The sequence below is a fragment of the Pseudonaja textilis genome, chromosome 8 (assembly GCF_049901715.1).
Source record: "Pseudonaja textilis isolate UNSWEBS1 chromosome 8, rPseTex1.2, whole genome shotgun sequence".
Taxonomy (NCBI): domain Eukaryota; kingdom Metazoa; phylum Chordata; class Lepidosauria; order Squamata; family Elapidae; genus Pseudonaja; species Pseudonaja textilis.
The window spans coordinates 10,312,393-10,327,038 of record NC_141997.1 but is presented as its reverse complement, the minus strand read 5'-3'; the positions used below and the strand labels follow the sequence as shown (position 1 = coordinate 10,327,038).

Here is a 14,646-nt window from a genome sequence, read left to right as displayed (position 1 = left end):
AATTAAATAAATAAAAAATCAAAAGACTACAAGATGGCATTGACCCTTATAATTATCCCAGGCTCTGAATAATAATTATCCCAGGCTCCAAATCTAAAAAAATTCCGCAAAGAACAATTACCATTTCAAGTTTTATAACCATTTTATTATCATTTTATAAGAAAATAATAATAATCAACCTCCAATATGAATATAAGACTAAACTACAAGTAATCTTCAACTTACAATGGGTCATTTAGCAACCGTTCAAAGTTACCACAGACCTTCCAAAAGGTAATTACTACCCAGTCCTGAAGTTATGGCCCTGCAGCAAAGCTGTGGCCATTTGCCCTTATGAGAGATACTGCAGTGCGCCCCCTATTTCCCCTCCCATCCTGCCCCACTGTCTCCCATAGGGCCTGCTCTGACAACCTGTTGGATTGCACACAATCCTTCCCACCTTAGTCACCAATTGCTCATGTACCTTTCAAAGAGACCAGGAGGTCAGGGTAGTGAAGGAGCACAGACAGCTCCATTGCTGAGCCACATGGCACAATTTCTGAAGTGGCTATCTTTTTCTGAGCAGAAAATAATACTGACAAAGCTAAGACTGGCTAGAGTGAGCAAGGAAAGAAAAACCAAGAGGTTTTCCTTTCCATGTTAATCCTAGCCTTAGCCTTGCTAGCACTGGTGAGGAAAGGAAAACCAAGAGAAGCTAATACTGACAGAGCTAAACCTGGCAGAGGCAAGTTTAGAAAACTAAGGCTACCATTACAAGAAAACATAGAGGTGATACTTACCTCTGCCAGTATTAGCAGTAAGCTGTTACTACTGTTGGAATAAATATCCTTCCGGTTCAGTTCCAAGTGGGGAGAAAGACATTGGAAACATGGAGGCTGATTGGAAAGACGGTTTATTGGTGAACAAGACCTCATGGGTTTGAGGTCCTGAGCAGCTGACCACATGGAGGAGAGAGAGGGGTATTTATATCCTCTCTTGGGCCTTGCCCTTGAGCTTCCTGTTCCTGTGCAAGAAATGTATTCTATTGGTTGTCAGACTCCCGGGGCCTATGCAGGGGTCATAGCTGAGGTTGTCTGAGATAAGTTTGGTTGAACCTTACTGGGTGATGCAATGAAGGGGCCATTTGGTGAGCTCTGCTTATAATCCTATTATGTCCTGGAGGGCCATGTCTTAATCCTATCACCCTGGAGCTGAAGGTCCAATTGTCTTGTAGTTAGGCTGGCCCAGTCCTGGTCAATAAGCACCAAATATCTGCTGGGGGCAGGGAGCTGCTCTTAGTCTTTAAAAACATGTTTCTCCTTTTCTCATCCAGGGAAATATAATATTCTGCCTTTTTAATATTTCCTACAACGTTTAATTCTTATAGGAGAGGGGTAGGTGCTAACTTTCTACGCTACTTAACAAGAAATAAACAAAGCCTAATAATCAAGGAGCCACCAAGGAAAAACCAACACCCTAGCAACTCTGACAGGACAAGCTATTGTACCCAAACAGAACAAAACCCACTCCCACTGAAGATGTCACCTACCCTGCTAATGAAACATCAGCCAACAAAGACCCAAGCTCAGAGGCCATAAAGGACTCTAGAATAAGGAATGTATATTGTCAGTCTGGGAAACCAGCTGTCCTTCTTGAGAGTGCTGGTTAGCATCACAATGGTTGTAAAGCATATGAGTCTTTACAAAATTAGCAATATAGGTAGTCCTTGATTTACAACACTTCATGTAGTGACCATCTGAAGTTACAACAGCACTGAAAAAATGGACATGACCATTTTTCACATTTATGACCATTGCAATATCCCCATAGTCCCATGATTTAGATTTGGATCCTTGACAACTGACTCACATTTATAACAGTTGCAGGGTCTCAGGGTCATGTCATCGCCATTTGTGAACTTCTGACAAGCCAAGTCGATAGGGAAAGCAGTTTCACTTAACCGTGTTACTAATTTCACAACTGCAATGATTCAGTTAACAAATGTGGCAAGAAAATTTGTAAAATGGGGCAAAACTCACCTAACAAATTTCTCACCTAGCAACATACACTTTGAGCTCAATTGTGGTTGTCAGTTGAGAACCGCCTGTATCATAAATAAATCAAGGAGTATAGTCCTATGAGTAACAAAAAGTATTCCAGTGTTGCTATATTATTGGTTACGCTAGTTTAATTATAAACTGTTCCATTGCATAGGGAATAGTGATGCTTTGTGTAACATAAATAAAAACAGGGTGGTAGCACATCATAATATGTAAAAATCATGACTGAAAGATATATGCCAATTGAAAACCACATAGCTATAAATAGAAAAGCCAAGGAAATCTAATTTTAGGGGAGTGGTGGGTTTTTGTTAGTTATTTCTGATGATGAGCTACTAATGTGATAGAAAGATACATTTACATTGTATGTGTTATTTGTACCGATTAGCAAAGATGAAGAAGAAGAAGAATCAAGTACAGGAGAGTTTCCGGTACCACTTCCTACAAATGTGACAAAGTCAAATAAACACAACTGCATAGTTCAAAAAAATAAAATTCTGATTAACAACCTAATTAAGTGTAGACTGTATGGTATACTTACAATGTGTTTCTAAAAGTGGCTTGAGTACAGTATTCCAAAAGTGTTCAGCAAAGATTCCTTATTAAATTGGAATGAGTCATCACTGGGAAGTCATAGAATTTGGAGTTAGACCTAGTACTCTTCAAAAAATTTAATTAATGCCTTGAAAAAGGAGAATTATTTATTAGATTTAAGAAAAGTTGATGGTATATTTAAGATTCTTTATAAAATAAAAAGAGAGCATTCAAAATGCCTGAATTAGTGGATAAATTAGTGAAGTGGGCTGAAAATAGCACCATGAAATTTACTAGAAACAAATGCAATTTTCCTCTGTCACACAAAAAATTCACATGCATAGTTACAAGATGGAAACTATAGCGGCCTGATCTGATCGATGCAAAAAGGATCTAGGAATCCTTTCTTGCCAGTGATTTCTGCCTGTCCATTAAGATTTAGTTGGGAAAGCATTCTTTGAGTCTCCTCTTTGAAGGATTGCTATCATCCAGGGACCATGGAGGCAATGCCTTTTCTGTAGCTCTTTGTCTCTCCTTCTCCCTCCCGCTGTCTCTGAGCCTCTGCTCCACCTTAGATCAGATCAACATCATCCCTGTTCGCATTTAGGAAGTCTATTTAAACCTGTCTATTCCAAACAATCTTTGGGGACTGATAGTGTGACAGATCTCTTCCATGCATTACAGGTTTTTTGTTGTTGCTAAGGATTGCTTTCCTTGATGTGTCAATGGCTAGGAAATTGCTTCTTTTGGGGTTGGAGGGAGTTGCTTATTTTTCTCTGTGTTAGCTACTTCCATTTATTTTTGTGTCATTTGCAAGCTGCTCAGAGCCTTTAGGAACTGGGCAGCATATAAATTACAGTAATCAATAAAAAGTTAAGTAACAAAAATATGCTGAATATGCATCAGCAGTGGTATGAGGCTTGGGGGGGTAAAGACAAACAGAGTTTTAGGCTACATGAATGGCAATTTAGTTTCCAAATTATAGTAGCTGCACTTTGTTCTGAGTGAGACTCACCTTAATTCCTGTGTCCACATCTGGGCATTTAGTTTTCAGAAAGCCTGAGAAGAAATATCATTGGTCTAGAGAAGAATCAAAGGAATAGAAAATAAGAGAAGAAGCTGGAAAAACACAGTATATTTGTAATGAGAAAACACTATCAGAAGGAATGTTAATGACTGAGAGCCATTCTCTAATATCCCAGTCTTCAGAACCCAGAATAGTTGTTTTATGTCACAGAAAATCAGATTCTGGATCAATGTTAATATCATTTCTGTAAAAGTAAGAAACTAAGAATCAGTGATTAAGAAGGTAATGCCCTTTCTCTGATGTGATTGTATATTTGAGAACCATATATTGGGGAGGCTTTAATTGTAGTCCTGCAATGAGTAGACATTTGGACTCCATGACCTAAATGATTTCTTGATAGTGTGGTTCTCTTCTAAGGAAATGTGTTGATCTACAACTGATATTTTCTTGCATTCTTACTGCACCATCCTGCTCTTATTAGCCTGCCATCTATGTGTGTGAGAAGCTTTGAGTTCATTATCTAAACAGAGTTTGCAATGAGCTCTCCTTTATTTGCCTTCATTGACTACAAGTGATCTTGATTGCAATCATTTATTGACCAGCCTCACTAAATTTCAGCACAGCTTCTTATAGCATATGTATATATATTTAAACATCTTAGTTGAGGAATTGAAGGTGCCACTGTTGTAATCTCTATATATGGTCTTTTGCTAAGTAAAACTAATATCTTAATTCTAAGCCTATTAATAAAAAAAATAGTTTTTTTGTGATAGAATACATGTTGGTTGAAGAGGCTTAAAGCAATCAGCTTTGTTTGTTTGTTTTTAAAGATATGGCTCTAGATCTTCTTTTTGTGTACATGTGCATGTGTTTCTGTAAGTCTAACAGAAAAAGAATACAGTGATCATAGAGTAACATGTTGAAGCCATTCAAATGATTAAATTTCATGCAAGTCTACCCCTGCAGCTACTTGCAAAATGAATAGTAGAAAATGCAATATTTCATTTAACAATAGGTGACAAAATGCTCCAAACTGAATAGATTATAATAAGCTTTGATTATTTTCCTTTTAGGAGTGGGTTTTAAGGCTTCATTTTAGCAGCAATTCCGTACTTAATAAACCTATTTACATTTCTTTGAATTCCTTTAGGCTAACATTAACTTTATCCTGTCCCATGGACCTAAAGAATTTTCCTATGGATGTACAAACATGTACAATGCAACTAGAAAGCTGTAAGTCAGATATTATATATTTTTAAAAGAATAAACCAGTCATAACTTGACTCTTTGAGATGCTGCATTTAATATCACTTCATGTAGTATAATACTAAGCTTCTGGCATATATAGAATATATCACCGAAGAAAACAACTGGAGAAAGCAAACTGAAAAGGGATACACTATCTCTACTACAGGTGCTACTACTAATTTACTGTACTATTTTTGAAAAGGAAAAGATAATTTCATTGGCCTTAATTTATTCTTGTAATAGAATGTATAATGTCTTCTTAAGGCCTGAGGGCTTGAGAAGACAGAAATAAATGTTCTAATTCATGGGTGTCAAATTTGCCATGTCACATTGATGTCATGTGACGTTTCATGATGGTTTTCCCCTTTGTGGAGCTCGAATGTGCTTGGCCTGCATGTAACGCATCCATCCTGTGCGCCACCAGTTTGACACCCTTGTTCTAATTCAACCTCCTATAACTTGGCAGAACCTTTGATTCTCCAAATCCCACAAAGAAGGTGACTGGGAATTCTGGGATTTGCAGTTCCTATATGTTTGGAGAGAACCTCAGGTGGTGGTGGGGAGGATCTTATTTCTCAACATTGAGGAATGGAAATGCTCTTCTTGGACAGGGTGACTAAATTTTGATGTTTGTTTGTTAATGTTTATCATTAAGCAAGTTGTTTGCTTTCTCTATTTCTTTCTCTTTAGTGATGGCATACATTGTTTTCATACTTAAGGTCCTGAATAAAGTCTCTGTTTGGATAATTGAAATTTTTGACTGGGGGGACTATTTGACACTTGAAATGCAAAGCCAAAGAATAAATACATGGAGTAAATAGTGATATTTCTGAGGCACAGACTCCTGCTCAAATTGGGGGTGCATCTTTACATTTAACATACAGTATCAATACTCCATACCCCCAAAGGCAAACAGCATGAACTGGATGGGGGGGTAATAATAATAAAAGTGAAAGGTATAGAAGCAACTGGATACTCCTGAGGTACTCAGATATATTTCAAGAAGGCGATGCTATTATCATAATAGGATTGGAGACTTGATAGCATCTAATGCATATTTTTCCAATATACAGTTGTCCAAATATGTTAGACCTAAAAGTGCCCTAATTTGTGGCTGCCATGCTATTGTGTTCTATAAATTGTAGTCTCATACATAAGATATGTAGATAGTCCTATGCATTTCATTTTAATATATTATTATCGTTACTATAAATAGACTTATGGTCAAATGTTTCCCAAGTTTAATCTAGATATATACCTAATTTATTGATGTGATATCACTCCATGCATTAACCATAATCTGACTGTATTTATCTATTACTAATGGTTTCTCTCTCAGAAATTAAATAATTTTCTCAATGTTGTTAACTGTCTTATATGCACCAAATGAGAAACAGGAAAAATTCTATAACAAATTATATATAAAAAAATTAATAGAACTGGAATATGAGAATATATGTTTGGTAGGTGACTTTAATGTGATAGTGAATCAAGAAAAAGACTATAAGAGTATGGACTCTTTTAAAAAGGAAAACATTACCAAAAATATTCTATCAAGTGACAAATGAATTAGGATTACAACTAGGTAAAGAATAAGGAACTATATAAATACTTATATCTATATTCATATCTAGATATGAATTATTTATATAATAAATTGAAATTATATAATGAAAAATATGTATATAGAAAGACAAGGAAATGTAAAAGATGTCTTGATGTTGATATAATGATGTACAAACTTTTATTTTGTTTTTCAAATTTTGAAAACTAAATAAAATTTAATGGAAAAAAATAATTTTCTACTGTTGCTATTTGCCTGTTGTAGCAACTCTACATATTATTATCTAATCACAAATAATTTGTTTGTTATAGTTGGCTATACAATGAATGATCTGATATTTGAATGGATGAGTGATGGGCCAGTACAAGTAGCAGAAGGTTTAACTCTGCCCCAGTTTATTTTGAAAGAGGAGAAGGAGCTTGGTTATTGCACAAAGCATTACAACACTGGTAAGTATTATGTTGCTCACGATAATTTCCAAAATTTATGAGCAATATTAGAAAATTATTAAAGAATCCTGGTTATTAATATTAAAATTAATTCACATTAATTACATAGTTAAATCAATAAAGTGGATTGGATTACATTTCTGTTAAAAAGAACTAATTCAATTCATGAGCCAATATACACTTATCAGCAATCAAGCTGCAAATTAGGTATTGGTTTGTGCAGTGTTGCATAATACTTTGGCTATTGACATCTTGATGTCTTGATAAATTGCAAATACTGGTATGTAGCCAAGGAAAACATATCCAATGATGACAAGCAATGATACATCTTTAAAGTCATGCCAACCCTCTTAAAAATTTCTGACCAAAATTTAAAAATGCTAGATTAGAGCCAAGCCATATGAGTTAGCGTTGCAATTCCTGAATTAAACTTCCAACAACACATTGCAATCAGTTTTTATTCAATATATCCATCATATTCTGTGTACCAGAAATAACATCAGCATAATATAGTTGTGAACTCAATGGGTTGGCATTTGGACAATACAGGTTCTAGTACAGTTACAGTTGTAGAAATTCACTGCCTCAAACTGATCTAGTTACTTTCTCCCAGCCCAGCCTACTTTACAGAATTGTTGTGGCAAAAACAAAAGCAAATTGTTGTGGCAAAAACAAAGAGAAGAAAATAGTATGTATGCTGCCTTGAAATCCTAGCTGAAAGGTGGCATATAAAAGAAAGTAGCTTCATAGCTTTAAAAAAAAAACCATCAAATCTCATCAATAATTACTTTCAGTTTGTTTCCTTTAATTTCTTATAAAAATACTAAAATCAAAACGTCAATTCATTTTCAATATTTTAATAGATATGGAATTTCAAAGGACATGCTTCAGATGTGTAACTGGGATATATCCAGCCACAAAGAGTCCTGAGGACATGCATTCTCTAGGAGACACCAGAATCAGTAGGCATCTGATAGCGCCTTTTCTAACTAACAAATCGTATTAAGAGAAATTAGGTTTTATAAATATACATCCTTATTATAGACCTTGGAATGGGGGCAGAGCATGAGAAAACTCTATCTAGGTGCATCCAGATATTTCTATTGTGATTTGAAAACTAGAAAAAAAGTGATAGAGCCAGAGAATAATTTTTAGGAATACCAATTTATAAATGCAATTGAGAATTGCAGCTCCATACCAGGTTAGATAATTATTTCCAGCATTTAAGGATTTCACTAAATAGATCTAGTTGCCAAAGTCATTTAGTTGTCAGATTTTTAAAAAACAACAACTGGTCCCTTATGTCAAGTCCCACTGTCAACAAATGCTCTCATTAAACTCTTAAGGTGGTATGAAATGCACTGTTTTGTTTATTATTTTGTTTAAAAAGTATAAAGCTGCATTAATTTTTAAAGCCTTCATTTTCAAAACATTAAACAATCCTCAATGAGTAAATTGAATCAATTGTTATAATTGCAGTCTTCTTTTCATACTTCTTTTCATACTCTACATAAATGACCTCTGTGATCATATCAAGAGCAACTGCATTCTCTTCGCTGATGATGTAAAGCTATTCAATACCACAGACAATACTGCTATCCTTCAAAAAGACCTTGACTAATGGTCAAACAAATGGCAACTTCAAATCTCAAAAAATAAATGCTCTATCCTACATAATGGCAAAAAAATCAGAAAATAAAATACAGGCTGAATAGTCAAGACCTTGTTGATGATCCAAACTCTGTCAAGGATCTTGGAGTACTCATTTCTAATGACCTAAGTACTAGAGCCCACTGTAACTACATAGCCAAAAAGGCATTAAGAGTTGTTAACCTAATCTTACGTAGCTTTTTCTCTGGTAATATCACACTACCAACTAGAGCATACAAAACATTTGCTAGACCAATACTCAAATATAGCTCATCAGTCTGGAACCCACATTACGTATCTGATATTAACACAGTTGAGAAAGTCCAGAAATACTGTATTTCACAAGAAGAATTCTCCACTACTCTGCTCATTGCAGAATACCTTATGCCACCAGACTCGAAATTCTAGACCTAGAAAATCTAAATCTACTCCTCCTTCGGTCCGATCTAAGTATAGTATATAAAATCATACATTGCAATGTCCTACCTGTCAATGAAAACTTCAGCTTCAACCATAACAACACAAGAGCACACAATAGATACAAACTCAAGATAAACCGCACCAAACTTGATTGTAGGAAATATGACTTCAGCAACAGAGTGGTCAATGTTTGGAATACTCTACCTGACTCTGTGGTTTCTTCCCCAAACCTTTAACCTTAGACTGTCTATTGACCTCACCCCTTTCCTAAGAGGTCTGTAGGGGGCATGCATAAGCGCACCAATGTGCCTACCATCCTTGTCCTATTGTTTCTATTTTTTTATTTTTTTTATTTTTCTTATATGTATGCATGTATTCATAACTATGTTTTTACTTATACCTATTATCTTGTAAGCAATTGACAAAAATAAATAAATAAATAAAAATATAAACAACTCTCAAGTGAGTAATTTGGAGTTGATTCCTTCAGGGTAGAATGTCAATCAAGATATACTTTGTATTAGTACTGGAGGAACAATGCCCATCCAATCAAATAAGATACAACATTTCACCATCCATGTGCCTAAGGCAGTTAATTTATGCTCATGATATAATAGGATTAAAATGTATAAAAATGATTTATAAAAGCAATTTCATGTTCTAGGAAAATTTACATGCATTGAAGTAAAGTTTCATTTGGAGCGTCAGATGGGATATTATTTAATCCAGATGTACATTCCTAGCCTGCTGATCGTCATTTTGTCCTGGGTATCTTTCTGGATCAACATGGATGCTGCTCCAGCCAGAGTTGCACTGGGCATAACTACAGTCTTGACAATGACCACTCAGAGTTCAGGCTCCAGAGCCTCTCTTCCAAAAGTAAGTACTTTCCACTTAATTCAGAACGATCTAACAAACTAAATAGAGATGATTCTTATAATCTTTTGTGTTATGTCCCTTATTTTTTCAGGCATTGAAATTATCAGAAATGTTCTTAATACAACTGTTAACCAGATGTGTTTTATTTTATGTGTATACAAGCAATTGAGATTTATTATACAGTATATGGTTGAAAGGTAAAATTCAGATATAGGGCATTATATGAAATAAATTTCTCTTTATTTGCATTATGAATGGAAGTTGATTATCACACAATCTTTTTTCTGAAGCTGAAAGCTGTATTCAACTTTTGAATATCTGACTAGCTAAAATGTACATGGAGAAAAGACAAAAGTATGTTGATCAATATAAAACTATATATGTTTAATTTAAATTGCATTAATTACATACACGTAATAGGATTGATTTTGTACGATTTCTTCATTTTCTCCTTTAATAAATCCAAAGAGATTTGAAAAGGAACTGTACATAAAGTTTTAAGGGCTACATGGTTGCATATTTCTAATAGAGAGGAGATACTGTCAGACCATTACAGTTTCTGATTGTACTTTCCTTACACTCAAAGCAAGTCGTTTTAGCACATGCAGAAGCTTATGTATAACATTTTACATTACAGTTCAATAAAAGTTGACCATATTTAATTGCAATAATCCATATATTAAATTTATCTTTAAGGAACGACCTCATAGGGTTGTTGTTGTGGGAAAAATAGGAGGAAGAAGAAGTAAGTATATTCACCATCTTTGAATTATTGATAAAAGTAGTGGAGGCAGGATAAAAATAAAAAAGGAAATTCATCCATAAGTCACAAGTTACTTCATGTCTTCAGCATACTAGTTATCAAGGCCATAAATTTGTCTTTTCAATATAAAAATTAATTTATTGGCAGTGTCAATTTCTATGTAATAAATATGTTGTTCAAAATAAAAGCATCATCCAAAACTATTAAACTATATCTCAAAGTCAAACTACTATATGTAATTAGTTTTTCCTAGAACATAGAACTTTGGAAACTGCATTTGTTTTAGTGAATTGCATCTCCAACTACACAATTTACTCATTCTTGTCTATATATCTCAATTCAATCCAATGTTGGAAGAAAAGTCAAGCATTCCAGGCTGGGTCTGACAAGGGATGAAAAAACAACAAGAGATAAGCCTCCTTTGACCAACATGACAGAAGCAAAAACAACAGAAGTAATTACAGATGGGAGATGGTGGAAAGGGCCTACCATACGTGCAAGGGCTAAATTGATTAATGATATATAAAGGAAGAGATCTCTGTAATGGTAGCTTAATACTCTGATGATGTTAGCAGAGTCTGACAAAAGCTTAGTAAGTACAATAAATATAATTTTAAGTTACATAGGTTGGGCAATATATATATTGCCCAACCTATGCCCTGTCAGAATAATCTCTATATTTCTTGTCTATTTGGCACATTATGATGGATATTTGGCTGGCGTCCTTACATACCCAATGTACTGAGATGGGAGGTGATTTTTCAGGCTACTGGAGTAAGTGAAAATATACCGATGGAGGTAGCAGAGAAGTATTAGCTATTTTCCTACTCACCAGTGGGTAGCAATATATATTTCATTAATTACTTTCTGTGTGCCAATTACATATCCATTCTAGAATCCATAACTTATCTGAACTTGGGGACTATAAGCATCTGGCAGCAAACTGCACAGAGTTTGATCATATTTTATTACTGTTATGATTTCTGGTTCAATGTAATACAATCTGCTTCAACTGAATATCTCGGAGAAACATTTAGAGAAGCACAGACTTTGTTTATATTGCTCTTCTGGTTGTAATATGAAATGTTTAAAAGCCTGGTGATTTGTCATTGTTGGTTCAACTTACTGAGTTGCTTTACAAAAATCATGGATTTTCATGCACACACTGTGCAGAGGAAAATCCTTCATGGTAAACTTAAGACTCAATGTGTGAGTTAGTGGCCTGTTCTACTTCATTTTTTTTCTAAATAATCTTACAGTATATTGTTCAGTAATATTGACAAGCAGGTCTTTTTTGAGCCAAAGTAGTTCTTCAGAAGTTGTTTCATTTCTCATGCAAACTTTTCTTTTAAAATAATGATGCTAGCCCTGAAATGTAGATTGTGTTTATGCAAACATTCTACAGTCCATCTATTCAGTTTGGTTATTGGCAGATTAAAATTCCAATTAGCAATATGTGTACAAGGTACAGTTTAGGTGATACAGAGATTAATCAGAATTTTATATTGGTTTAAATATTTCACAAAGTTCACCTGCAAGATGTCATGATAAGCTATTGTTGTATATTGGTTCAGGTATTGGAGATTCAAAATCAGATCTGTCCGTAGCCATGGCCCTTTCCCATTTTCAAGATTTTTGTAGAACTGATGCTTAAACTGCAAATTCTGCTGCAAATGAATTATTTGATTGATCTTCTCTGCAATAACCTTAAATATTGATACATCATCATTATTACTTAAATATTCTTACATTAAATTAAATGGAACTGTAAGTATGATTACTTCATAATATACTTATTTAATAAGCATAATATTTCTTCAGTTCAGACTCAGTGAATGTTACTATATAATAGTTTGATGAATTCTCTGAGAAGGATAGCTGGTACAAATTTGGATATCTGTAACATGGTTCTAGATAATAATTCTTAGAATTATTTCCTCTTTACACATCTTTAACTAAGTTTTGGTAGCCTAAAAAGTATACAAAAGGGTTAACAAAAATGGCAAATAATAGTTTTTAATAATCAAATTTAAAGTGTTATCCTGAAATTTGATTTGAATTTCATTAGATTCAACTCAGCTAGAACTATAGATAAGTCTAAGTACAAAATCATAGTGAACATAGATTTTCTTCATGACAATATTTTCTTAATGCCAATATTTGTATTTGCTTGCGGAAAGGGAATTTTTGACCATGAAATGTTCCAATTCAGTCCAGAATTTCTGTTCCCCAACCTGCCAATCCCTAGAGAAACTACTTTTTAGTTAAATCTCTTCTGTGGCTTTAATTAATTGTAACCACCCTCTCCAACAATTATGCTGCAAAAAAGATTTGCAGCAGATTCAATGAAAACTATTTTAGAGTAGTTGGGAAATGGGGATCTTGTGTGTGAGAAAGAGAGGTAGAGAGGGAGAAAGTGAGAGAAGAAAGGAAGGAAAAGAAAGAAAAAGGAAAGAAAAAAGAAGGAAAGAAAGAAAGAAGGAAGGAAGGAAAGAAAGAAAGAAAGAAAGAAAGAAAGAAAGAAAGAAAGAAAGAAAGAAAGAAAGAAAGAGAAAGAAAGATGCTGTGTATTAAATGAGGGACAGTGAAGCAATGCACATTATGTGTAGCTCTGGAGGAGTGTTTGCGTGAATATATTGACAGACCTCTCAAATGCAGCTGCTAGAAAGAAACCTGACTAAAAATGAAATCCTCAGATAGAACTGGTTTCTTACACCTGACAGAAATGTATCGCTATATCTCAAAGTGATTTATAATTTGAATTAAACAAAAGCAAGTTTACCTAAAAATATGAATCTTAACACTGTGCTTGTATAATTCTACATATAAACACTTTATTTTATAAAACAGTAGGATTTTTGAGGATCTGTACATAGATATAGATATACTGAAGTGTGTGTATGTATACACATGTATATAATAATAGACATGAGGTGTCAATTTTTTGTGTCTGGTTTCCATGGAAATGCTGGCTGAGATTAATGGCAACAGGTGTATTGTATAATTATAGGCACTAGTTCTTACTCAGCCTAAAAAAATCCTAAATCACTAAATGGAACAAAACATTTTCTACAGCAAATATAATAATCTTTCTATTTCAGTGTCCAACTTATTTGTGAGGTGATCAGAAACATTCTGTACTGATTTGAAAGAAGAAAGAGTATGTTCTAAAAGAAAAATACTAACTATATGATTGCAGATTGTACAGGGTGATAACAATTTATAAATAGTTTATAAATTATTATATAATCATGTATAATTTATACAGATATATAACTATAATATAGTTATAATCAGGGGTGGGATTCAATTTTTTTAACAACCAGTTCTGTGGGTGTGGCTTAGTTGGTGGGCATGGCTTGGTGGGCATGTGACTGGCTGGGCGTAGCCAACTCAACATCACTCACATCGAGGCATGCATCTCTTTGCCTGGCCTCTCATGACTGTGGGGATGCTGCAACAGTCGTAAGTGTGAAAAATGGTCATAAGTCACTTTTTTCAGTGCCATTGTAACTTTGAATGGTCACTCCACACAAGCAAACTACCAGCAAAGGAGGAAAAAAACTCCAGAGAAGTTCTAGAGACAGGAAATCTAGTCAGGCCAAGAACGTAATAAGAGTTAACGGAGAGGCAGTTTCTTTAAGCAACACCAGAATGTTTCCTTCCTGCCTTCCTTACAGGATTAGGCCAGTAATTTCTTCTAACAACAGGTTCTCTAAACTGCTTAGAATGTTAACAACCGGTTCTAGCGAATAGGTGCGAACCTGTAGAATCCAACCCCTGGTTATAATTATATTATAACTATAATCACTAATCTTGCTAAGAAGTGGTTGAGGGGTCTCTGCCTTTGGCATGCTTTTCTTTAATGCCAGAAAAGTTTTAGATAAATACTTTTCCCTTTTCAATATACCAGTATGCAGCTCCCTTAAGGAATCAGAAATCAGAAGAATCACAATATTTAAAATTGGAATCTATTAAAATGACCAACAGTAGCAATAAAAAAATGTATGAAATACTTGTAAACAGTTAAGGGGAATCTCTACACCAGACCACACCTCCTAGCATCTCTAACC

General features: G+C 34.4%; 1 protein-coding gene across 3 annotated transcripts in view; it reads left to right on the top strand.

Moving 5' to 3' along the window:
* GLRA2 (glycine receptor alpha 2) overlaps positions 1–14,646 on the top strand; it is a 175,967-nt gene that overhangs the window by 46,652 nt on the left and 114,669 nt on the right. For all 3 annotated transcript variants that reach the window (XM_026714234.2, XM_087938314.1, XM_026714233.2), the window contains 3 exons: positions 4,751–4,833; positions 6,724–6,861; positions 9,596–9,810. In XM_026714234.2, coding sequence (XP_026570019.1) covers positions 4,751–4,833; positions 6,724–6,861; positions 9,596–9,810 — 436 coding nt within the window. The remainder of the gene's footprint in view (positions 1–4,750; positions 4,834–6,723; positions 6,862–9,595; positions 9,811–14,646) is intronic.